A 27,085-nucleotide genomic window follows, 5' to 3' on the forward strand; every position below is an offset into this window, starting at 1 on the left:
CAAGTAAAACACTATTTAACAAATTGGTTTCAAAGTGGCCCAATATGTGTAATGGTGTGACACCGGTGGCTAGTATCTTGAACTTTTTAAAAGATTTCAATTCTTAATTATTCAAATAAAGTAACATTTGTGGGAAGAAAAGTTGTCTCTTAACATATTTTTACTTCTTTGAAGTCTCATAGTTTCTTGTTGTGGAATTATCTTTGTTTTCAATATGAAAAAAATGACCCAACTTGTCTCCAACACAATACAGGAAAGTTATATCTCGTGTCATAGTATACATGGTGTCAATAGGTTTCCACATCTCAGAGAGTGAAAAATTGTATTAATAACATTAATATCCATTTTTAACCAAAACTGAAAGAAAAAACTTGTGGCTAACCAAAAGGAAAATTATCATCAAATAAAAATAAATTTTCAATGTACTATAAAAGTATTTAAAATATTTTTTTATTAATTATTTACAATTTATGATTGGACAAATTATGATTGGATGATCTTGTAAAATATTTATAGTATTAGTACATTCAAAATTAAATTTTTATTTGATACAACTAATAATCAATTTTCAAATTAATTTTTATTTTCACATGCTACAGTTATGAAGCTCCAGATTGTCATTCCAGCAGTACCTTAACTGAGGGTAATGACATTTATGATTTTGGATTACTTATCATGGAGATTGTATCAGGAAGGATTCCTTCATATCAGAGTCAGCCACAGGTAACACTACCAATGTTGGATTCATCAGTTGTTGGTTTTCATTCCTGCTTTATTGTCTTTCAGATAATGAATTTAACATGACTCCAAATTGCAGGGTCATTTATATAGTGGACTGGTTCAAATCAATGATTTCCAATGGAAAAATTGAGAATGTGGTGGATCCAAAATTGCTTGAAATGCCTGCTTCCAAGGTACTTAAACGGGTTGCTTTACGATGTGTAGATCCTGATGTGAATCCTAGACTCATAATGGGAGAGATGTGGTTTACATGCTTGAGACTAACCTACTTCTTTTTGAGGTAATAACAACTATTTCTCCCTTCTTGGGTAAAATATGTTTTTAGTCATGAAAACATTAAGATGATGATTTTTTTTGTTTTAATTCGTAGTTTCATTCTTTTATAGTCCTTAACAAAATTATTGGGACTAAAGCAAAATATATTTAGGGATGAAAAGCATATTTATTTTGTTTTGAAATAATCCTACTTTGGACCTGTTTTTAATTCCCTCTTCCTCATTTACTGAAGGAACGTCAAATTGGCATGGAGACTTATGAACACAATCACTCTCCACAAAATCAGCAAAATTAGTTGATACCAAGAGGAATACAAGAATAAGCAGCAGCAAATGCTATCAGAAAGTGGCAAAAAAATAACAAAATAGTTCCTAAAGTCTATTGGCACACCAAATTGACAGAATTTTTTAGTATTTGCTTTATCCATAAGAGTCAAATGTTGTTGTAATAAGATCTGAAAAAAAATTCTTCCTAACCACAGATTTAAGCAAAGCGACTATTCATCCTCTGATGAAGACATGTGCGAGTGAGAAATTAAATTACAGATATATCAACCATTTTTTGCTCCTAATCATGTGTATTTATACTAAACCACACATTAATAATATATTTGTAGGAAACCGTAAATTTAAAGTACGACCAGACTGTACTACTACTTTTTGTTCCTTAAACATAAATTAAATGGTGGTTAAGTAGTCATACATTCCATGCCTATTCTCCTTAATTGTATGATTTTGGCTATCTTTAATAAAATTAGCTGGTTGAAAGATTATCATATTAAATTGTAAGTTTTTGGTAAAAGTAAATGTTAAAAAGTATAAAAAAATTAAAAATTATTGTTTTTAAGTAACATTTAAAAAACACTAAAAGCTACTAAAAAAATATTTATTGAACCATCAAATAAATTTTTCAACTAATAAAAAAATTAAAAATTAATTAAAATATTTTATCCAACATAACCTTATTAATTAAAGTATAACAATTGTTCAGTAACCGTGTAACAGAATCATGCATTGAATTGACATCAACTTCGGAGTGACCAATGCAATTCAATAATCTACTTAACAAAAATTTGGGGTTTTTTTGGTTGAATTGACATCAACATCGCAGTGACTAATGCAACTCCATAATCAATTTAACAAAAATTTGGATTTTTTGGTTTGAGTCCAAATGTATTTTTCACAAAAAACAATGTTGATCGAAACAAATAGGTTCAATGTGGGCTAATGAAAACATGCTTTGATACCTATTATTGAATACTAAAATCATTTTGGTATTAAGAAAAACAGACCATTTATTATATAGTTTCGATTTGATTTCATTTCGTATACACTCATTCTCTCAGAAGAATGAGACACTTTTAAAGGAACAAGTCTTCAGCTGCACACTTTCAATGGAAACTTTGTCATCTGGATAAGGACACTCAATTTTCTCTTGCTTCAAAGGCAGCAACTCACAAGGCTTAGGATAGACATTGCTTGTAACCCCCTCAATGTCAGTGCAATTCCATTGCAATTTCTTTTTTCCACTATGGATAGTCACATTAGAAATACAGATTCCTGTAAAAGGATCATTAGCAATTCCTTCAAGTCTTGCTGAATATGTGACATTCTCTGCAATGACATCTCTATAGTTTATTCCAGTAATGTTGGGAAGTGTTTTTGGATCAAAGCCATTGTCAGGGTGTGAGCTATAAGAACCTGTCATCCAAAACACATACTTCATGGTGTTTAAGTTCATTCCTTTGATAAATATGTCTCTCACATATGCTCCTCTGCCAACTGCAGTTTTGATTCTAACTGCTGATTGAGTGTTGATGGCTGTGAGGTCTTCAGCTCTAACATCTTGGATTCCACCAGACATTTCACTGCCTAAAGCAATCATAGCACTATCTGGGGATACACATTCAAGCCTTCTAATGATTATGTGTTGGCTTGGCATTCCAAATTTGATTCCATACTCATCCCAACCACTTTTTATTGCTACACAATCATCACCGGAGACTATGTAGCAATCTTCAATCCTAATGTTGGAACAAGAATCTGTAAAAAGGGAGGAAACAATTAGACAGTGGCTAAATTTTGGACCAATTTAGTTTACTATGTATTATTATTTATTAATAATTGAAAATTTGTAATAAAGCTTGTCCGTTACTTCTCATTGAAAACACATTATTAAGATGAGAAGTTCAAAATATGGGGAAAATAAACACATTTTTTGGAGTTTAATTTTGATAGATTGTATACAGATTATGTGGAAATCACTTTAGAATGACTTCTGAAGTAATGATTGTGACGATATAAATCCAACTCAAATTAATGGTTATTATAACTAATTCAAAAATCAATTAATTGTGAGCAGTTTAGAGAAGTGGAACAATAATCGTTAATTCAAAAATCAATTGTTGATATTATAAGTAATTTTAGATTTTATCACAAATCTCACCATTATTTTTCGAATTGATGGTTTTTGTTGTATTTTACCCTCCAAAGTGTACCCCTAACTTTTAGAGGTGCCGAATCCAAATAGCATTTACATTATTGGTGTACGTATTCGAACTAACTTTTATTTCTTATTACAGACAAGTGCAGAATATCATTCGTTTTCTCTCAAACCGGTCTCTTTCCCTTTTTTCTTTTTATCTAATGTTTTCCTCTGAAAGCCAGTGGAAATAATAATAATAATAATAATTTACCTGGATCTATTCCATCAGTGTTTGGAGAGTCAACTGGAGCAAGAATGGTCAGCCCTTGAATTATAATGTCACTGCAGAGATAGGGGATAATGAGAATAAAAGAAAATACTGGGCATTAAGATTAATCATCAAGGCAAATGAAAATTCTTGTCAAACCTTGTGTAAATTGGATGGACAAACCAAGATGGAGAATTGATCAAAGTGAGATTAGATATCTGGATGTGATCAGAGAACATAATCTCAATCATGTAAGGCCTGGTGAGTTTCAATTCACCCTTGTGGAACTTGTCCCACCAATAACACCCTTGTCCATCAATTGTCCCATTGTAACCTAATGAAATAAAAATAAAAAGAGACATTAAAAATTATTTCCAATGAGACATGACCTTAACAACCTCTAATAGATGTTTAGTGATGGGTCTAGTAGTTACCAGTGATTATTACATCAGTGAGGTTAGTTCCAAAAATGAGACTACTAAACCTTCCATCAGGAGCATCCCTTCCTCTGCCATATGATGGTAGCACAGGAAGTGTGGGCCACTCTGATTCATCCTGTTTATGTGGGTCCATGGTCAAAAAACATCAACATAAAATAAATTAAAATGAAAAACTATAGATTATGATGTCAAATGCAGCTGAACTAACTGCCAAGAAATCACAGTTAGGCAAAAAGGCGAAAAGAAAGGCTAGTGACTTGATGTTAGGTGACCAAATTCTAATAATGTACTGTAACAAGAAATAACTCCTACGTATCTTTGATTAATATATTTTTACACTATAATAGAGTGCACATGTGTCATGCCTAAAAGATATCTTATTATATATTTCCTTATACATGAATCCAATTTTCTAAGATTGTGTCACATCTCACATAAACATAACATAATTGACCACGTGCTACAACGTGAAACCATGAAAGTAGTCTGATAATCTAAAAAAATGAGGAGGGGTGAGGGACTAAAATACCTGAGATCCAAGAATGGTAGCTTCCTTTTGGAGAAAAAGTGTGAAATGGCTGGTGAGATTGAAACTTCCTGTTAACCATTTCCCTGGTGGCACAACAAGGAGAGCTCCACCATCAGATGCATAATGGCTGAGATTGCTAATTGCATATTGAAAGGCCTTTGTGTTAGATGTTTTTCCATCACCAACACCACCAAAATCAGTCAAAACTGCACTGTGTTTTCTGCAGCTGATAGCAGGGTACTCAAAACAGTCCAATCCATTGGCCACTCTGCATTCAACAACCCTCACTCCTTGTAATCCCAATAACAAAACTGTGTAGATAACCCCCACAACCTGTAGAAGAAATCATAGTTTATATCGAACACCAAAACACAACAAAGGACAAGTTTCCCTGTCCTAAAACTCAAATTATTGCATTTTTGTAGGTTTCCAATACTGCAACTGCAGCTGCATCGATCACATTACCAACATTTTATGCGATTTACTAGAGAACGTTAACCGCTAGCTATTTTAAAACCTTGGTAGGTAATCAATTTATACAAATGAATAAAGCAAAAGAGGGGTCTATGAACAAGCACAAAAACCAAAATGATAAAAACATTGAAACATACTAAGAAAAATAGAACAGAACATTGTTTGCATGTTTAAAAAGCTCAATGAACACACACAAAGAAAAGAAAAAATACATTACACAGGAGTTACTGAGTTTTGGACACGGCTTCATAGTTTAAGTGTGACTGTGAGGTTTGTTTCTGTCACAGAAGACAAAGGAGTCATATATTTAAAGAGAATTATTACTAATGCATAGTATATGGTAGACTAAAGAGTTTGTAGGAGATTATATATAATCTAGGGAGAGATTATCGGAGAATTTCACGATCGTGATGATTTTCAATGCTATATTATGGAATATTAAGTATGCAGTTACGTGTTAGGAAACCACAGTATGGTACATGGGATGGCAGTAACAGGAAAAAATGTTACGTGCATGAGAATGTGCCATGACGTCTTGCCATTTTTAAAAAGATTTTTTTTCCTTTCTTGGACTATTTGAACAGTTTTTCGTGAAACAATTAATAATAATAGTAATAGAAATTTTGCTTGATTGTTAACACTTTTTTTCAAGAAGGCGTACGTTATCTACTATTAGTGTTAAGAGTACTGCACGACTCTAATAAGAACATAACTCATATCATGACATAGCATAATTATAATTTGTAAGTTAGTATATTATTCAGAAAGGTTAATTTTTGGGTAGCGTTACTCAACGTACTCTTAATTGTGTCTATAACAGAATAAGAGTCATGAAAGGAATTATACAAAAGAACTTATGCGTTGATTAATGAACATTAATACGCTAAGGGAGAGTCTTGTTATTCCTAATAATCTTATCCAGTTCAATTAGAAAATGTTTGCGATTTATAAAAAAAAATTATTGAGACTTACACCAAATCTCAGTTACTCAATTTATGAGATGAGAGTTCTGCAATGCTTCCAATAAGTTGGGGGATTTTGACAGTGTTAGTTTATTAACTAATCAAATTATATGTAATTTTTTTTATATTTTAATTATTTTTTATTTTTTCAAATTAATCCTTGATTATTACTTTTTAAAATTATAACTTTATAAATTTAAAAATATGATTAAAGATAACTTTAGAAGTCTGAACCTTAAAAAAATTTAGTTATTTTCAGCACTTTTTACAAAAAAAAACTTTTGGGGTTTAGGGTTTAAATATTTCTTATGATCGCTTTTTAAGCATAGATCTATTATAAAAAGCGTTCAAATTAATTAAAAAGATTTTAAGATTCAGACTTCTAAAGTTATCTTTAATCATATTTTCTAATTTAAAAAAGTTACAATTTAAAAAAATAATAATCAAGGACTAATTTTAAAAAAAAATTAATAAAAATATGACATGTAATTTGATTGGTTAAAAACGTAAAAGTATCACAACCCTTAAAATTATTGGAGGAACTCTCTTAATGAGATATAGCAAAATCTTATCACATGATATACCAAGTATCAATTAACATTTTAGAAAAAAAAAATTAACTGAATCAATCCTTTAGATTTTTTTAGTTGATCAACTGTTGAGATTTGGTGTAAGTATGGTATATATATATATATATGAGAAAAAATCAAATTATATTATTGACAATTATTATTTCATTTATATAACTTAATATAAGATATGATTTTTTATTGATCTAACTGTTGAATTACATCTACGTGTTATTAATATTGTTTGTGTCAAATTTTGGTAAAATTAAAGAACAATAAAAAAGTAATCAAATAATTTATATTTAAAAATGTTTCTATTGCATCGATTTTAATTTATATGAATAAGATAATAAATGATTTTGAATTAACATGAAACTTTTCATATGTGAAAGGAACTTTTGATCCAACGATGAATTTTAAAAAAATATTATACGGTTAAAAGTTATAGAATAATGTATATATCGATATAGTTTAATTTATTATATATATATATATATATATATATATATATATATATATATATATATATGATTAGAAAGAAAGAAAAATGTGTGTTAGCTATAATATTTGGGTATTTTGTTTTTAGTGTGATAGCCATCTGTGTTTGTTGTTGATTTTTTTTTCTTATAGGTTCATGCTAGAGAACATGGTATTGAAGATTAGCATAGCTCAAAGTAGTTTAGTGAGCTTTAGTTTTTTATTTATTTTTATCAATATGTTAGTTTGTTAGAATGTTATTTTTTATTAATAGAAGAAATTAAAATATTTTTTTTCCTCTTCTGTTCTTCTTTAATTATCTAATCCAAGTGAACTTTAGTAATAGTCAAATTGGTGTCTATGAGCCAATCAAGCCTATTTAACAAGTGTTTTGTCCGTTAAATATTCTCCCTTTTCTTTCAGGAATTAGTGCAAATGGTGTCTTAGGTAAATTCGCAAGAAGGTTTAGAAATTGTTATACTAGGCCAAAGAATTAAGGGTCCACTAACCTTTATGTTTTATAATACCACTCCTAGCTAGGTCAACAAATACATTTCTCGTAGCAAAAGAAAAAGGATGTTATCTTATTAAAATTGTGTCACTTAAAAGAAACAAACAAATATCAGTGTTTAGGTTTGGATCATTATGATATTAGTCTTTATGTTTGGATTATCATGATGATATTAGTGTTTTGTTAATGATTAATTTTTACTAAAAATTTCGATTGATCACTTTTAATAAAATCTTCTTTTTAATTATATTTTTTTCATCCACAAAATTTAAACTTAATTTCACTTGAATTAATGATATGTATTCCCTCTAGACTCATGTCCAAACAAAAATAACTAATTTCACACTAATTAAGAAAATTAATTGACATCATTTAATTGTCCCATGAAGTAAAAAAAAAAAAAACTTATTTCTAAAATATTTTTCATTGAAACTTATTATCATGAATAAAAAAGAGTCAATCAAATAAAATTAAAATTAAATAAAAAATATTTTAAAAATAATAACACTAAATAAGATAAAAATTAATTAAATTTAATTATATTTAAGTCGAAGATATAAAATTATTTTTTTTACTTATGTATGTAATATTTTTTACTTCTTGTATGAGTCCAAAAGCAAATATATTAGTAGGTCAATATTCATTTAAAAAAGTGAAGGTGTATATGTCAATTAATGAGACATCACAAAAAGCGAATGTTAATTCCTTTTTTAAACAAAAAAAAAAAGATTGTTTTCCCTTTTAACTTGTCGCATTTATAAAAATATATAAAGTAGTTTACCTAGACAATATAGTTTTTATCCCAGATAACCAAGGCATCTGAGAATACTTGCTTAGACACACTCTGCCAATCCTTGAGATTGTGTGCCAACTTTGAGTCTACTAAACCTCAAATCTGATTATGTTTACGATTTATGCATTAAAAAAAATCTGATAATGTTATCCACAGTGAGATTGTGTGCCATCTTTGAGTCTAGTAAACCTCACCCTACCCTTTCAGGTATCTTTAACTAATGGTGCCAAACCCCATTTGAGTGGCATACAAAGCTCAATGCCCCACATAAGGGAACCAACCAACTTATTACTAAATGGAATGTAGCTGACAACCCCCATCCCACTAGGGGCTGGGAGGAAACAAAATTGTTCATTTCCTCTATCTCTCTCTCCCAAGCCAAAATCAAAATTTTAGGCATCAATAATTTGTTACACCACCCCCTTCTATTTTTTACTTTTGTTTCATAACACAACTAAGAAATTATAAAAAAATTATGTGTGTACATTTAAAAGTCCTAAGTAAGCGTATTTTTGCACATTTTTACAAAATATTGTTCTTTTTTACTTTCTTAACCGTCATCTAACTATCATTTGTCTTATTTCATATCCATATTTTATATGATATATCGCTGTAAATAATTATTATATATGCAAGCAAAATTTTTGGATCATTTTATTTCATATTTCTGATTTACACTGATAATTCTTCGAAACATTCTTGATTTGTATTAGTTGTTCTCATTAGCTATTTTGTATGATCTTGCTCTCCTACTTATCTCTTTCTCCAGCTCTTCTAGCCCTCCCACCTCTTCAATTTCCTGCAAGCCATATATTTAATTATTTATAGTGACAAACAAAAAATTATGTATAAAAGCTTGAGCCAATCAACTAAATATTAATAAGTATCCAAGAAGAAGAAAAACAATACCTAAAAAAATATTCAATTAAATAATAACAAGATACAGAAACGAAAATGCAACTGACCTTGGGTCCCAAAAACAGCCCATATGGCACTCCATTGAATTTTTCCGAATGGTGAAGCTGACATAAAGACAACACCAGTATCACGGGTATCAGAACAATGAAAATAAATTAAAATAAAATGAACAGAAATAAATTTCCCTTTTTTTGGCTTCTTCTAGAAAATGAAAATGAATAATAATGTAATGAGTATTGCTGATTAGTGTCACGTTAAACATACATTAGAAAGTGAGAACATTTTCCAATAAAAAAATTTAATTTTGTTGCATAATGTTATCCTAAATTCCCAATGATGATAATAATGAAAATTACTTGGTGAGCAGAGGCCACCCTTCTGAGATAGGGCACGTTTGCAATGGGGCCCACCGGGAATCTCTTATGAACCAATCCATCGTGTACAAACATGTAGGCCATCCCAAAGACCGTAATTCCAAGACCCTGTTCATAGTTGAAGGTATCTATCTATCTTAGTAAAAGTGTTCAATCAAGATCAATGTCATTAAAGTCTAAGTAATAATTATTATTTTTATTGGTATTTGGTAACCCTCTACCGTGAGAGTTGCCAATGAAACTGGTAATTAAGAATCTCACCCCAATCAAACTCTTAATTAAGAGAGAGAGAGATAGAATAACAAAAAGATTAATTGTAATTAGGATTTTTGAGAATACACGCACCGCACCAAAGCAAAGGCCAGGGACCAGTCCCTTGTTAAAGAAACCATAGGAAAGGAGAGCGATGGCAGGGACAGCGTTGATTATTGCAAATACATCGTTAAGCTCGAAGGGTCCTTCTCTTGGTCGATGGTGGGACTGCAATTGAAGTTAAAAATTTGTTAGTTTGTGGTGTTGCAAGGATCCAATAGTTTCTGGTGATTGGTTGCTGAGACATCACAAGGATTAACCAAAACCAAACAGTTTTTTCTAGTGGGTCTTGGACTCTGACACTGTGGCTTTAGACAATTAAAATAAATGTGTTTTAGATTGTTCGTTTTCCATTAAAATTGATCTTAGTCTTTATACCTTAAAAAAGATGGCCTATGAAAGTCTCCTATTGTTTTAAATAAAAAAAAAACTAGGCATACTACAATTATTAGTTTTAAAATATACTACAGACTAAGAAAATTTTCCACCAAAAATTGGGGACCATAACACATTTTAACAAGAGAAAAAAAAAACAATCTAAAACAAAATTGACATAAACAGCGGTTAAGAGACAGGATTCAGAGGAAAGATGAACCAACTGAAAGCATACCTCATGCATGTGCCACAGCGAAGCATGCCAGAGAGCCCTATGAGCCCATCTAGCCCAAAATTCCATACCCACCTGAAAATCAGACATACCCAGTTGAATACTTGAATCTAACACTCAAAATTCACAAACAACTCACCCAATTCTGAACTCAAAAACCATTCAAAACCCAATTGGAATCATAATTAGTTTAAAGGATAACTCACAGCAGCTCCCACTGATAGAGCAAATGTGCCAAACATTTCAGACCAAGGCACTTCTCCACCCTACACCAACCAAACCCAATTTCATTATAAAATTATCTTCATATGCAAATCATCATCAATCAATCATGCATGACACCAATGTCAGGACATAAAAAATAAGGTTTTAAAAAACGATCCGCAAAATAAAAGTCAAGTCTTTGTGGTGTCTGTCATTCCAATTGTGGCCGCATCACCAGCGTTTGTTTATAATTTTCTATGATATCCAAGATCACAACTGTGGTCGTATCAGCAGCATTTGTTTATAACCGCGACAAAACCACGACCAGAGCCGTTTTTTTAAAAAACTTGCATAAAAATAAGAAGAAAAAAGAAAGAATCAATTTTAAGGCACCACCTACCTCCATTTGCCACGAGAATCTGCAATAAACAGCGAACACTGCCATGGATGTGATGCCGAAGCTAGACATGACAGCAGCAACAAGGTAAGTGAACCTCTCAGACTCTTTTCTGGCCAATTTCTCAGCCAACTTTGGTGACAGAACTTGTTGAGCGGGAGGAGGAGGAGGAGGAGGAGGTTGTTCTTGTGGCTCAATTTCCATGTGGGTGCCTTGTTTTGGGTCCTGCATGAGGACACAAACGGTGAAAGTTGAAACTTTTTGGGTTCTTGGTGATGCTGTGTGGTGGAAAATTCTCATGGGGGAGAAAGGGAGTGTTGTTGGGATTGATTTGGGGAGGTTCAGGTGAGGTTGGTGGAAACGGAGGAGGGACTTCATGGTTATGGCGGCGGAGAGTCCTACCGCCATGGTAGAACTAGAAAGTGTTGAAACTTGAGAACAATGTGAGATTGTGATGTGTAGTGTTTGTGTGTCTTAGAGAGAGAGAGAGAGAGAGATGAGAGAGAGAGAGAGAGAGAGAGATGTTTGTGTGAAGAGGAAAGGTTTGAAGTGTGGAGGTTTAAAAAGGGAGATGAACAGAGACCACAACTTTTTTGTTATGTGTGGAATTTGTTTCTTTCGGTGGTTTTTTTATGTGGGGCCACTGTGAACACAAAATGAAAAACCTCGTGGAACATTACCACACTATAGGAGTCATTTTCAGCTATAACAGAGAAATGAAAAATGCAAAAATAATCACTTTAACACTTATTAAAAAATATAGTTGAAATTATTAAATTTTATTAATTTTAAATAAAATAAAGTTATTTTTAAAATGGTTTTTATTTAAATTTAATATCATAAATAAAATAGAGTTATTAAAAATAAATAAATGATATTTTATAACAATATCATTAAATAATAATAATAAAATTAGTTAAATTTTCTATAAATTTTAATGGCATAAGGTGTGTTAAGTGAAGAGTCTAAGACTTCTCTTTTAAAAATTACACACATATTAATATGGTTTGATATTCTTTCATTTCTGTGAAAAAATTGTTTTTTTTTCTACAAGAGAATTTATGTGTTTACTTTTTCAAAATTTTACAAATCTAAATATGGCTCAATATTCTTCCATTTATGTTAAAAGTAAGAAATGATATACTATATTAGAGAGTATAGTTGTTTAAGTTATAAAAAATGAAAACAAATAATATACATTGGTGTGACTAATTTAAAATATGTAAAATGTATGGTTAATTTTGCTTCGATTTTTCTAAGTACCATTGTATATTTAACAAATTCTACCAATGTAACGCTCACAAATGATGTTGGGATTGATGATGAGGGATAAACACCCCACCAGTTCACCCAAACTACACTACCATATCACCAAGTCAAAGTGTTCATTTGATATATGAAGGAAAATTGTACAATATATAATTTATTTTATTAATAATATATAAATATCAATATATATATATATATATATATTAAAAAATATTTAATAATATTTTTTTCACTATAACATTGATGTAAAATATTTATAATTTTTATTGGTAATTAATCTTTATTAAAAAAATCTGACTAACTATTATTAGTAAAATATTCTCCCTTAATCATTTTTTATTTACAATACTCAAACTTAATTCACATTAATCATCTATTTGTAGGTCATACATTAATGAGTCACATTAAAATATTCTGTCGACTTATTTTGTTCATTTAATTTAAGAAGAATGTTATTAATATATATATATATATATATATATATATATATAATTGATAAAAAAAATTATACAAATTTTACTAAATAAAACGAGTGTGAATTTTTATTTACTAAATTTGATATTTATATAGAGATGATATTTCATTTAATATATTAATAAATTTCAGTTAACGATAATATATTAAAATGATCCGTGTGCCATCTTTATCAGTGGATGTAGTCAAATTTGTAATGTAATCATATTTGTAAGTTGACTATTTTATAACTTCATGACTCGCTTTCGTAAGCCAAATAAATTAAATTAATCAACGAGAGTATAGCAATCCAAGAAACGAGGTGAGGAAAATGAGTACTTTCAACGCCACCATGCATGTTGCATTTTTAGAGAGTTTCATCTTTAGACGTTGCTATTATGCAGAAATTGAATCTGCATGAAAGCCTTCTTCACAAAATAACCTGTAAATCTAAAAAATTTGGATGGACGGGGCAACATCGTGATATAATATCGTTAGTATATGTAATGTATTGGATAAATGTTTATTTTATTCGATTAAACTTAAAGAATTCTCTTCTGTAACATAATGGCCCTTGTACAGTAGTTCATTTAAAAAACTGACATTTCTAGCAGCATTATTGGTTCAAGTGAATTTAACTAATATCTCATAAATGAAACTCATATTAGAATCTTGTAAATAATAAAATAAAATCCATAAAATAAAAAGAAAAATTCCACTTAAGATGTTTAATTAAGTTTTCTAATAAAATTAATTATTAACAAAGTCAATACATACTTTAAATCAATGATACCATAAAAGAAAGAGAGAAAAAAAAACTATAACATCTCCCCCCATATATTTTTCACATTTTGTTGGCTGAATTAAAAATAGACTTTAATTTATACATTATCCTTGTTAACTAATAGCATACATGTTTGGAATGACTAAGAGGTGAACCAAAATTAATTGTGAAATCAAGATGAATATAAAACAAGGTATAGTTACTTTAAAAAAATCATGATAACACTGTAATTTTGAAATAGTTTCCATAAATTTAAAGGATATACATCCAAAATACAAACATGCTATATAAGTCAAGTAAATATTCATCGAACCTAGCTTCCACTAGCTAGGAATGCAGTCCCAATTCAAGAGGTGCAGAAGTCAGAACAGTGAAGGCCACACAACTTTACCACCCCATGCAGATCTAAAAGGGTATAGAAGATCCAAAGGAAAACAACAGGTATCTGGCTGGCTTTTGGGTACCATTTTTTTTTTGTCTTTTGTTTCAAGAAAGAGTGAAGAATTAAAGGATTGAAAGCTGAGATGTGGCTGCATTTCGTAACATGCTCGTGCGAAGGATGGAAAATCAAGTGGTTCATAACTAAAATTCCGCCAAAGTATACGAATATGACGTTGAATACCAAATTGTCGACCATTCAATTCATTAACTGCATATCAACCCTACCGCATACACTTTTTAACATCATACTGTAAAGTTTGGTCACGTAGTGATATAAGGGTCTAATTAATACGTTCTTGTCACATAACTTAATTGAAAAATTGTTTCAAAATGCGTGTGTCAAGTGAGAAATTTTAATCATATCTGTTTGTGTGTCTGCGTTTTTCATTCAAAGTTGTAAGGAGTGAGAAAAAAACTATTCTTTAATTTGTCTAGTAATTAGGAATTGGGTAACATATATTTTGAGTTCTCTAGAACTTTTTCTAATAGCTAAAATTACACTGCACTCTTTTTTCTTTAGTTTTTTTTTTTTTTTGTTACATTGCACTCTTTTTTCTTTACTTTTTTATTGCCTAGGAACGTTACTTTAGAAGGCAACTGTTGCCTTGGAAGCAATAATTTTGGCTAGGTTGCACTGGGGGTTACTTCAGAAGCAACGTGCTTCTTCCTCCAAAATTGCTTTTTTGGGTGCCGATGCGGGTGCTCTTACATCATCGATCACTTTCATCTCATTTTAAGGTAAAAATATTACAGGTGGAGCCCACATATAATCAAAAACTTTCATCTCATTTCATTGCAACTTTTATCTCATTTGATTGCATTTTCACTTTCACCCCTTAAATTTCATATGTTCCAAACACACCCTTAGTCGTTTTTTAAAAAAATTGTTCATTTTTTATCCTTTTAATTTTTTAAAATGCATAATGTTTAGTCCTTATATATTATCTAAAAAAAATTCCATTCCTCTATAAAAGGTCATCTTAATTCTTAAGACCAATGACGTTTGGTATGGAAAAGAAATTCATGTTTGAGAATCATAAATATTAAGAATCATGTTTCCTGATAATGAAAAAAAGTTGTTTAGTTCTCTATTGAAAATTTTTAGATGACTTTTTTAGAAAGAAAAAAAAGAGTTATGTTATATTTTTACCCATAATTTTAACTATTTATCACATATTAAATAATTTAAGAAAAGTAACATAACGTTTTTATAAAACAAAATTTAAACTTATTAGGAAAGTAGAATTCTCATCTCCCACCACCAGAATATTATTTTGTAAGAATGTGAGTTAAAAACGATTCCAAAAATCATAATTTCTTAAAAATATATTATTTAAAAATAGTACTAAACCTGGAAAACTAAATTTTCCAAATTAGAATTGCTAGAAAAATGAAAATTTCTCCGGTATCAAATATTCCTTAAGTTGATCAAACTTCGTATAGGTTAACATATAATTCTTACTACCCTGCAATTATTTCATGGCTTTCTCAAGACCAAAAATTAAGTTACTTCCTAACGCATCAAATTATTGATAACATGGGCTTTTGGGACATCATACCTTTCAATTACCTTCTTTTTTTAAATCAATTTGAGGACATTGAGATTTAAAGAGTTTTCCACCTTTATAAGCAGGCATGACATAGAGAATGAGAATGTGTATTAAATTATTTGAGAACCTTTTCAATATATTTCTTTATGAGTCTAAGAATGTCGCATGACCTATAATAAACCTAGATGTCTAAGAAAACTTGAAATATCACTAATGTCCTTCAAAATTAAAGTGACTATTCAACATATATATGTTTAGTCTCCATCAAAAGTTCAAACCTTAAAAAGAATTTAAACCTTAATAAAAATCTAATTGAGTTGATTAAGCATGATGATATGAGTATTATCAATCTCTTAATATTTGTCTTCTGTTCCTATAGATAAAAAGAAGAAAAAAAGTAAATACAACAAGGCATTCCAACAAATCAAGGAATGTCCATACAAAGTTTCAAACTCAAAATCCAAAGTATATTATTAAAAATACAATTCATTTTCGGATTAATTGTCATAAAACATTTCATAATGTGTATGATATTTTTCTCATCTACAGAAATTGAATACAAATATAAAAAAAATTATAATAATTTATACACACTGTTCAACCAAATTAGATCCGCTCAATACTACGTTTTATGGACAAAATAGGTATGTCAGTTGTTTATGGACAGAAATCTCATACTTTCGAAAAGCCATTTTATAACCTATAATGAAAACCGCCCCAAAAGAATTTTTCAATCCAAGAAAATGTTTTGCTCTGATTTTCTAGAGTTAGAGGTACATCATATGTAAAAGAGAGAGTCCTCGATCAATTTTGAATTTCATGGACGAAATAAAGAAAAATTGAACTCACATAAATTGTAAGTAGTATGTCCAAAAATAAGTTTTAGATCTAACCATTTGACTTTCACAAACCACTAAAAAATAATTACTATCTAAATTTTTAATAAATCATTGGCAAAAACAAAATAGGGCGAAAATCAGGTTCAAAATTATGATATAATGTTTCATTTCGTTTTACAACCTAGTTCACTCCTGTATATTAGAGTTTTGGACTATGAATAATAATATCCCTAAATTCATAGTTTACACAGATAAATAGTTTTCTAGATTTTTTTAAAAAGTGAAACATATTTGAATTCAATTATTTTGTGAATGTTACCTAAACAATATAGTAATAATAATAAATTTGCATAATTGACACTCTTCATTGGGTGTCCTTATTTAATAGTAGTTGTGATGGACATGAACATGATTCAACGCGGTTTGGATTCCACTATTAGATAATAACGATGTCGTAGGCATCCACGATGCCTACCTCAATAGTTCCCAACAACATCCCCTACTTCACTTTTTCCATGTCCTTCTTTGTCCCTCACACAAAATAGGTGATAGGTCCAACACTTGGGGAACCCTACAAGCTGACACGTGTGCCACATTCGTACGTGTGCATGTGACACTTGGCCTTTGACCCTACGCCATTAGCTAGTGCTACTAGTGTCTCCCACCTTTTTCGTATTTTTAATCTTTTTTAATATACGGGGAAGCACTGAGTAATTAGGTCACACTTTCACTCAAACGATTCTAGCCATGTGTCACACTCCCCCGTTTAACCTGCAAGAAATTAGAAAAAATGGGTCCTCCAGTTTACACTTTAAAACGTCATAATCGCTATAAAGGTTTTGCACCCACTAATCTTTTAGCATCATTGCTAACTAAGGTGTACCAATTAAATTGGTAACTTGATTTATCCGGAATCAAACTTAGGTATCTGAAATTAATCTAATTTTGGGTTTTAAACTCCTTCTTTTTAGGAATCAAGGTATCTCTGATTATTTTAAAAAAAAAGTAATTTAAGTGTATATTCATTTGATAATATTTCAGCACACTAATCATTTTGTTTTTCTTTTACTTTCCGTAAAGTTAAGCTGGGCTCGAAAGTCAACACCCAAAACTAATGGATTAGCCCGTTTCATACTATCAATTTGGAAACTTTATTGGTTTGGACTGAATTAATGAACTCCGAAAAGACGAACTGAGTAATTAAATAAAATTTTGATGTAGCTTTTTAATTTAGTTTTAGTGATGCTCTATGATAGAAATTGAAGTTGTATTTTAATAATTTGTATAATAAAAGTTAATATTAAGCATTAGTATAAGTTACCGAAATTTTGATCGATAAATAACATAAATGATACTATAAAAGCTCTCTAATCTTTTTTTCAAGAGAAAAGCTCTCTTAACGTATCCCAGATATAATTGGGTTAAATTGAAACAAATTAATTGAAATCGATATGCATAAATTTGTGTGTTCCATTCCTTTAGTTGATAACTTGATAACCGACCTATTAAATTTGAACCCTTTTATAAAAATTTGCCAAATTATAATACGTGATAAATATAACAAGCTTGAAATCACCCTTGTATTGAAATGTGTTTTATAATTTTTCAAAACTAAACAAATCTAGTAATTGAGGAGGGGGTGCATCTCATACACCTTGAAGGCTAGAATCAAAACAAAATATTGTAAGCCTGTCAAACTCAATCACAAGCAAGCAAAGTCATTCCAAGTTTCCTAGGGGCTAGGGCGTTAGAGTAGAGTGACACTAATTTTTATTTTTGTTTTTGGTCCCTTTCACACAAATTAAGAAGAAAAAAGTTTGACAAACACCCGAATGTTATCTAATAGGTAGAGAGAGAAAAATATAAATATAATAGAGTTTATAACATAATAAAAAAAAGAAATAAAAAGGAAGAGATATTAATAAAATGTTTAAAATAAAAAATAATTTATGTATGATTATTCAATCAAGAAACGTGCAAGCTATATATAGCGTTACTCATTTGGTTTCTCCAGTTGCTTTTTCTGTTCCAATAAAGAAAAGCAACATTAGTGGAACATATACGCTTTACCATTCTCAATGGTCTATTGTTACAAATGGATCGAGAAAGTTAAAGAAAAATTGTTACAAATGGAATGACAAAGAAAGAAAAAGACAATTGTTTCAAATGGATTGAGATTACAATTTTTCCTAAAATTGTTTGGCGGTGTTCCCCTTGTAATTCACACCTGTCAAATTTTGAGAAACACATGGGAAGTGGCCACTCCATTGCTTACATAATATCTTAAATTATGTCATTATATATTTATTTTTAATTCTTTAATTCCTATTCTTATAATATTTATTTGACAAATTTTGACTCGCACGCAAAATAGAAGGTTCATCAGAAGTTCTACTGCACCGACTTTGATGAAGTGCAATGAACCAAAACTAATTATACGATTATATTTGTAAAGACTATAATGCTGAAGTCAAAACACATTTGGATTGGACAATTTTATATATGGTAAGAAAAGGATACCGGAAAACAAAAAATTGATATTTATATGTGAGAATTATTTATTATGTGTGAGGTCACTACTACTTACACATTAATTAGGGATATTGATCATGATTAATTAACACGTAAACCATCATATTTAAGAGTGATTGACTTCTCTTTAGTTATTAGGATTAATGGATTTAATTTATGGGTTGTCTCATCAAAATAACACTGTATAATAATTATGTTAATATTTAATGATGACATTCAATGTTAAAAATCATGAAAATTGTATGATTTTAAAGGAATAATACATGGACACTATGGAAAAAGACAGTAGAAAAGTCAAATCCAAAAGTAATGGGATAAGTCAAATCCAAAGTAGAAAAGTCAAATCCAAAAGTAATGGGATAAGTCAAATCCAAGAGTAATGGGATGATATGATGATTTGTGATAAAAGTCTTTTTTGAGTTAGGGAAAACTCCAAAAGAAATAAGAAGAGAAGGGGAAATTGGAAGTTAAAACTCAATAAAATTTTTGATCCCATCAATTCAAATGACAGAATCCAAAACAGCACCACAAAAAGCTAGAGTGTGAGTCTCCATATTAAGGAATATCTTTTGCTGAACAGAACCTCAATGGTCTTTAAAGTGGGTAGGATAATCCTGTGAGATTTCTTGTAGTATTGTTGGAGATCCCACAAGATGTCAGTAGATAACATGTATACCATAGATGTTCTTGTATTAGGGTGTTCATATTCAACCCCTTCTAGATACTCTAACGGTGCCGAGAGTGATACCATCTTCAAAGAATCTTGTAACCCACCAATAGATATAACTAAACCTGATAGCACATCGATCTCTACTATAACAACCAAATATAAGTAACTGTATAAAGCGTGGGTATGAATAGGAAGGAGTACATAATAAATACTTTTTAATTTTAGTTGGTTAACAAGATTTTTTTAAAAAAATCAATTTAATTTGTCATTATAATACACATTTCAATGATTACTATGAATTTAAGCACCACATGATAACACATGTTATGGAATTTGTAATTATGACACACATTTGAATGTAACTAATTTTAAAAAGGTAAATGTTAATTGATGCTTTTAGATATTGATTAAAAAACTAAAAGAAAAATTATTGAAACATATAAAATTATAATTTTCATAATTTTTTTACATTCTCATATGTTTTATATTATAAATTTTTCCTTTTAATTTCTTATTCAATGCTCTAAAAATACTCGTTAACAAGATTCTTTTAAAAATTTGTAATTATGACACATATTGTAATGTAATTAATTCTAAAATTTTGATTATTATAAAAGAATGAAATTATGACATACATTCCAATAATATTTTTCTATTTACACGTTTAATTACCTTGTTTAGAAAACTTTGCATGCAAATTCTAAAAGAATTCTTATTGATTACAACTTCTGCGTTAATTAATGTACATTAAAAAAAGGTTTTGCACATAAAGATTAACTTAGCGCCAAACTCTTGATCGAAATGAAAATTACAATTGAAATTAAAAAAACAATTTAATATTGTTAAAATTTTAATCACATCAATAAATAAATTACCTTATTTAACACCTAAATATGTACACAGGCCCGCGTGTAATATTTCAATCTTCATCATTTTTTCTTGATCCATTATTGAGAAATTTTCATTACCTCAAATAAAATATTTGATCCACGTAAACATGATTGACCGTAAATATTTACCCATGTTAATTATTATATTAAATCAATTAATAATTTTTTATATATTCAAGATTTTATATTATAATATTAAAAATATAAAAAAATGTTTAGTTTCAATTTATTTTAATGATTTTTTATAATTAATGCATTTATATAAACATCATGGAAATACATTGAAATATAAATATTTGAATGTGGAATTTACTTTTACTAATAATTCATTTTAAAATGGAAATAATCATAATGATATTAAATATGAAATAAATCAATCAAATATGGAATGCTTATTTGTTTATGGAAATAATAAAAATAGCATTTAAAATCCTACTCCATTTTATATTGAAAGTTATTTTCATATTAAATATTTTATTTATTGTCATTCTATTTATTTAATAATTACACATGTTGCCAAATTGAAAATAATTTAATAGCATTTTTATGATAACTTTTCTAAAAAATATTAGTTTAAAATAGACCTTTTATTTTGACCTAAATATGAAATTTCCCTTTAAATTATTTTCAGATTAAATTGTTCATTTATTACACATAGTATGAAACGAAATTTAACTTTTTAATATAAAATTTTATACATATGCAATATTAAATCAAAATTTAATTCTTTTATTTTATTTTCAACATATTTTATTTTAAATATAATTATTTGGATCTTCAACTAACTATATATATTACAAAATAGTAATTAATAACTTAAAAATTATTATACTTTATGATACATTAATGATATCTACAACAAAAAAAATTATTATTTTGAGTATAATTCCTTATTCAAAAATTTTAAATTCTTATATGTTAAAAATTTTAAATATTAGACTTATCTTTGCTTTATGATTTATAACTGAAACACTAGCAAATAAGCCCGCCCATATATCTTTTTTTTGTCATCCTTATCATTTATATGACAGTATAATAAAATGTGAATTCAACATTTCTTTCTTCAAAGCTCCTGCATGTATTATTTCTTCAGTAGAATCTTTATTTAAAACTTTTTATGGGGATGGGAGGGACTGAGGAGGAAAGTAAATTGGGTGAAGTGGAAAAAAGTGTGTAGGAGAAAAGAAGAGGGTGGTTTAGGTATTATAGACTTGAGAGCCTTTAATCTAGCTCTTTTGGGCAAGTGGAGGTGAGGAATGTTGGTGGAGAAAGAAAGTTTATGGTGTAAGGTTTTGGTGGGGTTGTAATGTGTTTAAAGGGGTGAGTTGTGTGATTCTAGTAGGGGGATCTTGCTGGTGGAAGCAAATATGGGGGGTGGATGATGATGAAAAGGGTTGTGTGAGTGATTGATTTAACAATTCAGTATATAAAAAGGTAGGGGATGGGCGAAAATTTGCATTTTGGATGGATAAGTAGATGAAGGGTGATAGCTTAAAGGATACTTTTAGGAGGTTGGAGGTGGTGTTTAGAGAAGAATGGTGGTTATATGGTTACATATGCATGTCAACTGTCAAGTATGTTGACATCTAACTCCCTAAAAGTCTCACGTGCAAAACCAATCCAAATTTATTAAGAGGTTGATTAATTATGTGAAAGAGAAAAAAATAAAAAAGAATTAGAGAAAAAATATTTTAATGAAAATAAAGAAAAAAAAATGTGAGACTCATACTATTTTTTAAAAAATTTCTTTTTGAATAATATTTTTTCTCTTCAACCAAATGACTCTAATGAAAATAAAATGGAGATGAAAGTTGAAAAATATAACAAAACTCCTACTTATTAAATGTCAATCATTGTCTTTTCCTTCTTCCCATTCAAATAGATTTTGTCTTTGCATTCTGCATTTTTATTAAACTGTACTGTTTGGTGTACGTGTTTCCTTTTTTAGTTGCTTGACAGTGCCATAGTTCCAACTTCAATTGTTCTCATACCAGCCTTGATATCCCTCTCAAAAAGTGGTACCAAAACAATCTCAATAGTCAATTGGAGGAGGGACATACTTATCAAATTTGTAAAATTATTTCTGAATTTAGTCATGAATGAAAATTGATTTCATTAAAAAAAAAATTTAAAAGTGAGATATTTTTACCTTAAAAGCAAATTTGATTTAAAATTTATAATATTTTTTTAATCCAGAATCAGAAATTAAGTATTTTCCAATCCATCCAATCAAAAACTAATATCACTGATACATAATTGTCACTGACTCTCGAGAAAATTTTAGAAAATTAAACACAATCTACAACAACATAAATCGTTTCCCAACATATTTATACATCAAGACCTTACATCATTACTCATATCCTTTGGGTTGTAAAATTTAGTGTATATTGCAATCTAGAATAATAAATATTTTGATCACTTTTAGTTAAATCAGGGTTTTGCGACAAAATTAATCTTACCTGACAATGACCATACATTTGTATCTTCAAAAAATAACGTTTGATAAAAGGCAAAATCAGTTCTAATACTTCTCTTAAGTGAAAGTGAAACCAAACACACTAAAATTTGGAAATAACTCAACAGTTGCAAAACTAGCTTCCAATTCAACTGCATTGATCCCAACAATCAGGTTTTAGGTTGGATTAAGTCAAGTTTGAGAAACAAATAAATCTGTTACGGATTAGGCCATTGGGCAGCCCCAACTCTCCAAGTTACAGGTCCAGCATGCTTCAAATCGACCTGCCAATCACACCATCTCACAAGGAACCTTGGGAAGTAATCAAAGTCAGCAAAAACTAGCTAAAATCTAATTGCGTTTATGAAAGCTTACCGTCAATTTATGGTGTAGCTTTACTCGAAGCAGTAAATTTCATAAGATCTACAAAGGTCCAACCTTTTACTTTTTACTATAAAATCAAGGCAGGGTGAAAAACTATGCAATCACTAAATGCTGTATTTGCAACAAAAATGAACCTAGATGGCTGCAATTCACTTTGACTGGTGTCAACCAAACGATACAGAGTACAGACATTAATCTAATCTCAAAAAATTACTAGCAATGATGAATGGAAATAGCAAAAGAAACTTAAAAATCATACTGTACACAGTTTCCTCCTCCTCCGTCTAGAATAAGCACTTGCAACTGAAATACTTCCACAACCCAAGACACTATTGCAAGTTTATCCTATATTTATAATTAAAACAAAAATATAGATGTAGTTCTCTAAAGGCTTTTAGAGTTATTTTCCAATTAGAATTAGAGTTTTATCTCGGCAATCATCCTAATAAAAGTTTATATTAAACATCAACATAACTCACTGAGGTAAAACTCTAATTTTAATTAAGAACAACAACAAAAGAACCTAAGAAATTGTATCTAAATTTTGTTACCGTTAACAATTCCAAAAAAAGATAATCATTCGGTGAAACAAATACAAGGGCATGCCATGAAATATCTAAATGGAAGAACAATGAGAATAGGAGTTTTGATATGGTAATCACCTTAATAAAATTATGCATTAAAGGTCAACATAGGGTACAAAAATAAGGCTTAAATTCTGATTACAAAACATAACCAATACAACCTAAGTTTTGTTGCAGTTAACCCAACCCAAAAAGATCATTCGGTGAACAGCCACAGTAACAACAACCAAAACAAACATCAAGAACACAGTATATCCTCTATAAACAAATTAACAAAGTTGATTTTCATTCGCATATTACTATAGTATAACTTCAACTTAGCAAAAAAACTGTTCATTGCAGCAGATTTTATCCTGCCAATTATAATGGAGACAAAACTTAAGTTCTGTCCTTCAGATGTTTTTGGCGTTATTTTTCAATCAGAAATCAATTTTTGTCTCAATAATCATCCCAATAAAGGATGACACTGAAGATTAACAAAGATTAGCAAGGTGAAACTTCAATTCTAATAAGAGAATAGAACTGAAAACACTCAAGAAACAGCATATAAATTTTGTTCCCAGAACCCAACCCAAAACAGAAGGATCATCATCATCATCATCGAGTGTACAAATGCAAGAACAACAACCAAAGGGAACACATGAAGCACACAACATATCCTCTATTATAAATAACTTAACAAAGTTCATTTTCATTCATCGACTATCATATCATAACTTCACTCATCAACAAAGCAAAAGAATCGTTGATTCCAGCAGAGCTCCAACATCCCAACACCTCCAAAAACCACAGCAGGCTCTACAAACTAGTCAGAACTCTCTCAATTCTCATAAAACCATCAACAGCATTAAAAAAAATACTCAAACACCGTCCATTATAGGCACTAACAAAACAAATATACTCACTAGTCACTACTCAACCAATCAATTAAACAAAAACAAACAACCGTAACTAATTAAGTGCGTGTTTGGTTCTACGGTGGAGAATTGATTTTGAGTCTAAAATTAATTTTGGATAAATTTTCACATGTTTGATTTCACATTAGAGGATAATTCTGAATTGATTCTGGGTTGTAACAAATTTGATTGAGTAAGGAGCTTTTGCGTCAAGATCCAAAATTTTATACAAAGTTTTTCCACTAACTTAATTTTATAATAAAAACCATTCAAACATAAATCAAATCAATTCAATTCAAAATCAATTTTGTCAACACTCATCCAAACATGCTCTAACCCAACCAACTAACTATACACACCATTACGCATAACCTTGTTTAAATCCTACCCACCAAAAAAGGAGAAAAACCCACGTTTGGGTTGTTCTTCCACCACCACGGCCTGCATGCTATCTTGCTCCACGAGCCTCCACGCGGCTTGTTCGAACGCCAATCCGGCCAAAGTGGGAGGCTTGTTGAGCACAAGAGGGAAACCTCTATTGGTGCTTCTAATAACCTCACTATCCTCAGGAATAACCCCGAGCAAAGGCAACCCTAACATCTCTTGCACGTCCAACACCGACATCATGTCCTCCCCTTTGATCATGTCGGTCCGAACCCGGTTGACGATCATCTTGATGTCCCGAATTCCGTCGCATTCGAGGAGGCCGGTGACGCGGTCGGCGTCGCGGAGGCTGGTGATGTCGGGGGTAGTGATGAGGACGGCCTCGTTGGCGGGCGTGATGGCGGTGATGAAGCCGGCGTCAATGCCGGCGGGGCAGTCGATGAGGATGAAGTCGGGGCAGCCCTGTGAACGTGCTTTCAGCGCGTCCACGAGCCAGGTGAGGGCCTTGCCGCCGAATCCGAGGGGGAGTTTGGATCGGGGTTTGGAGATGCAGAGGAGTTCGAAGTTGGACCAGCGCTTGTCGCGGACGAGGGCTTGGTCGAGGCGGCATTCGCCATTCAGGACCTCGATCACGGTGTAGTTGACGCGGTTCTCGAGGCCGAGGAGGAGGTCGAGGTTGCGGAGGCCGACGTCGGCGTCGATGGCGACCACGGAGAAGCCGAGACGGGCGAGGGAGAGGCCGATGTTGGCGGTGGTGGTGGTCTTGCCCACGCCACCCTTGCCGGAGGTGATGACGGCGACGCGGGGGGTGGAGCCGGAGAGCTCGGGCTTGCGATTCCACTGGAGGAGGGCGGAGGGAGGTTTGGGTTTTTTGGGGGTTAGGGTTTTGGAGGGGAAGAGGGGAGAATGGGGGCGGAGGAGGAATGCGGAGTTGGGGGCGGTGGTGGCGCCGGGAAGAAGGTGGAGAGAGGACATTGGGAAGGGAAGAGAGGGAGAGGGAGAAGAAGAAGATGAATGATGATGAAGAAGAAGCACAGTGGAGATGAGTGAGTGAACACTGAAAGTGAGAAATGAAAGGGAAGAAGGTTGATTCTTTCCGCTTGAGGGTAGCTTTTTCTTTTTTTTCTTTCAAGTTTATAAACATTTTTAATAATGTAGGAAGTACCTTAAAAGAGCTACAAAGTTTAATATATCAACGATTCCCAAAATAATCCCTTAAAAAACAAAACAATTCCCAAATTATTTAGGAATTTCTTTACCCAAAATAACTATTTAAGAATTTGACTTAAATTTATTTTTGTTTTTTATAGTTGAATGATTGTGTAATTTTGGTTCTTTATTAGTTTTATATTCTATTACATATCTTTAATAGATTTTAAGAATCAATGTACTTACCTAATGTTAAAAGAATATTTTTTTCTCTTAATTATCTGATTTATTAAAGAAAGTGGACTCTAATTAATTTGAAATTTAATTAAAAAATAAGTAATATTTAACTAAGAATTATTTCCGTAAATATTATTTGAATAATTCAACTTTAACTTTATCTCTTTGTCCCTCCTTGTATGTTGTAGTGTTCTTGTTCATACTTTATATACTTACTAAGGATATAAATTTTAATTTTTCGTGAAACTTACTTCAAAAGCAACCATTCTTCCTTTTATGTACTTTACTG

The 27,085-nt window shown here is 30.6% G+C and overlaps 3 protein-coding genes across 3 annotated transcripts; all 3 read right to left on the bottom strand.

The window, feature by feature from the left end:
- Positions 1 to 2,229: 2,229 nt before the first annotated feature.
- LOC100785005 (probable polygalacturonase-like) lies at positions 2,230 to 5,430 on the bottom strand. Its single transcript, NM_001253286.2, is given in 6 exon segments — positions 2,230 to 3,059; positions 3,713 to 3,783; positions 3,869 to 4,043; positions 4,144 to 4,264; positions 4,679 to 5,011; positions 5,370 to 5,430. Coding segments are annotated over 6 exon segments (1,434 nt in total). The 5' UTR covers positions 5,403 to 5,430; the 3' UTR covers positions 2,230 to 2,358.
- Positions 5,431 to 9,094: 3,664 nt separating this feature from the next.
- BCH2 (beta-carotene hydroxylase BCH2) lies at positions 9,095 to 11,807 on the bottom strand. The gene is made up of 7 exons (NM_001255480.2): positions 11,280 to 11,807; positions 10,882 to 10,941; positions 10,679 to 10,750; positions 10,102 to 10,236; positions 9,739 to 9,864; positions 9,430 to 9,486; positions 9,095 to 9,263 (listed from the first exon to the last, which is right to left on the bottom strand). The coding sequence occupies exons 1-7, from the start codon at positions 11,682 to 11,684 to the stop codon at positions 9,174 to 9,176; spliced, it is 945 nt and encodes a 314-aa protein (NP_001242409.2). The 5' UTR covers positions 11,685 to 11,807; the 3' UTR covers positions 9,095 to 9,173.
- Positions 11,808 to 25,196: 13,389 nt separating this feature from the next.
- LOC100803741 (putative septum site-determining protein minD homolog, chloroplastic) lies at positions 25,197 to 26,559 on the bottom strand. Its single transcript, XM_003548980.5, has one exon. It carries the CDS (start codon positions 26,383 to 26,385, stop codon positions 25,411 to 25,413), a length of 975 nt encoding a protein of 324 aa, XP_003549028.1. The 5' UTR covers positions 26,386 to 26,559; the 3' UTR covers positions 25,197 to 25,410.
- Between the last annotated feature and the right edge of the window lie 526 nt (positions 26,560 to 27,085).

Source organism: Glycine max, chromosome 16, assembly GCF_000004515.6.
Source record: "Glycine max cultivar Williams 82 chromosome 16, Glycine_max_v4.0, whole genome shotgun sequence".
NCBI lineage: Eukaryota > Viridiplantae > Streptophyta > Magnoliopsida > Fabales > Fabaceae > Glycine > Glycine max.

Bases quoted from the DNA above. Each gene is read 5' to 3' on its own strand.
- LOC100803741 (XM_003548980.5), bottom strand. From the start codon at position 26,385: ATGTCCTCTCTCCACCTTCTTCCCGGCGCCACCACCGCCCCCAACTCC.
- BCH2 (NM_001255480.2), bottom strand. From the start codon at position 11,684: ATGGCGGTAGGACTCTCCGCCGCCATAACCATGAAGTCCCTCCTCCGT. The intron at 9,487-9,738 runs GTAATTTTCATT...TCTTTATGTCAG, and splicing joins GGGTGGCCTCTGCTCACCAA to CTTCACCATTCGGAAAAATT. The intron at 9,264-9,429 runs GTCAGTTGCATT...TATGGCTTGCAG, and splicing joins GGCTGTTTTTGGGACCCAAG to GAAATTGAAGAGGTGGGAGG.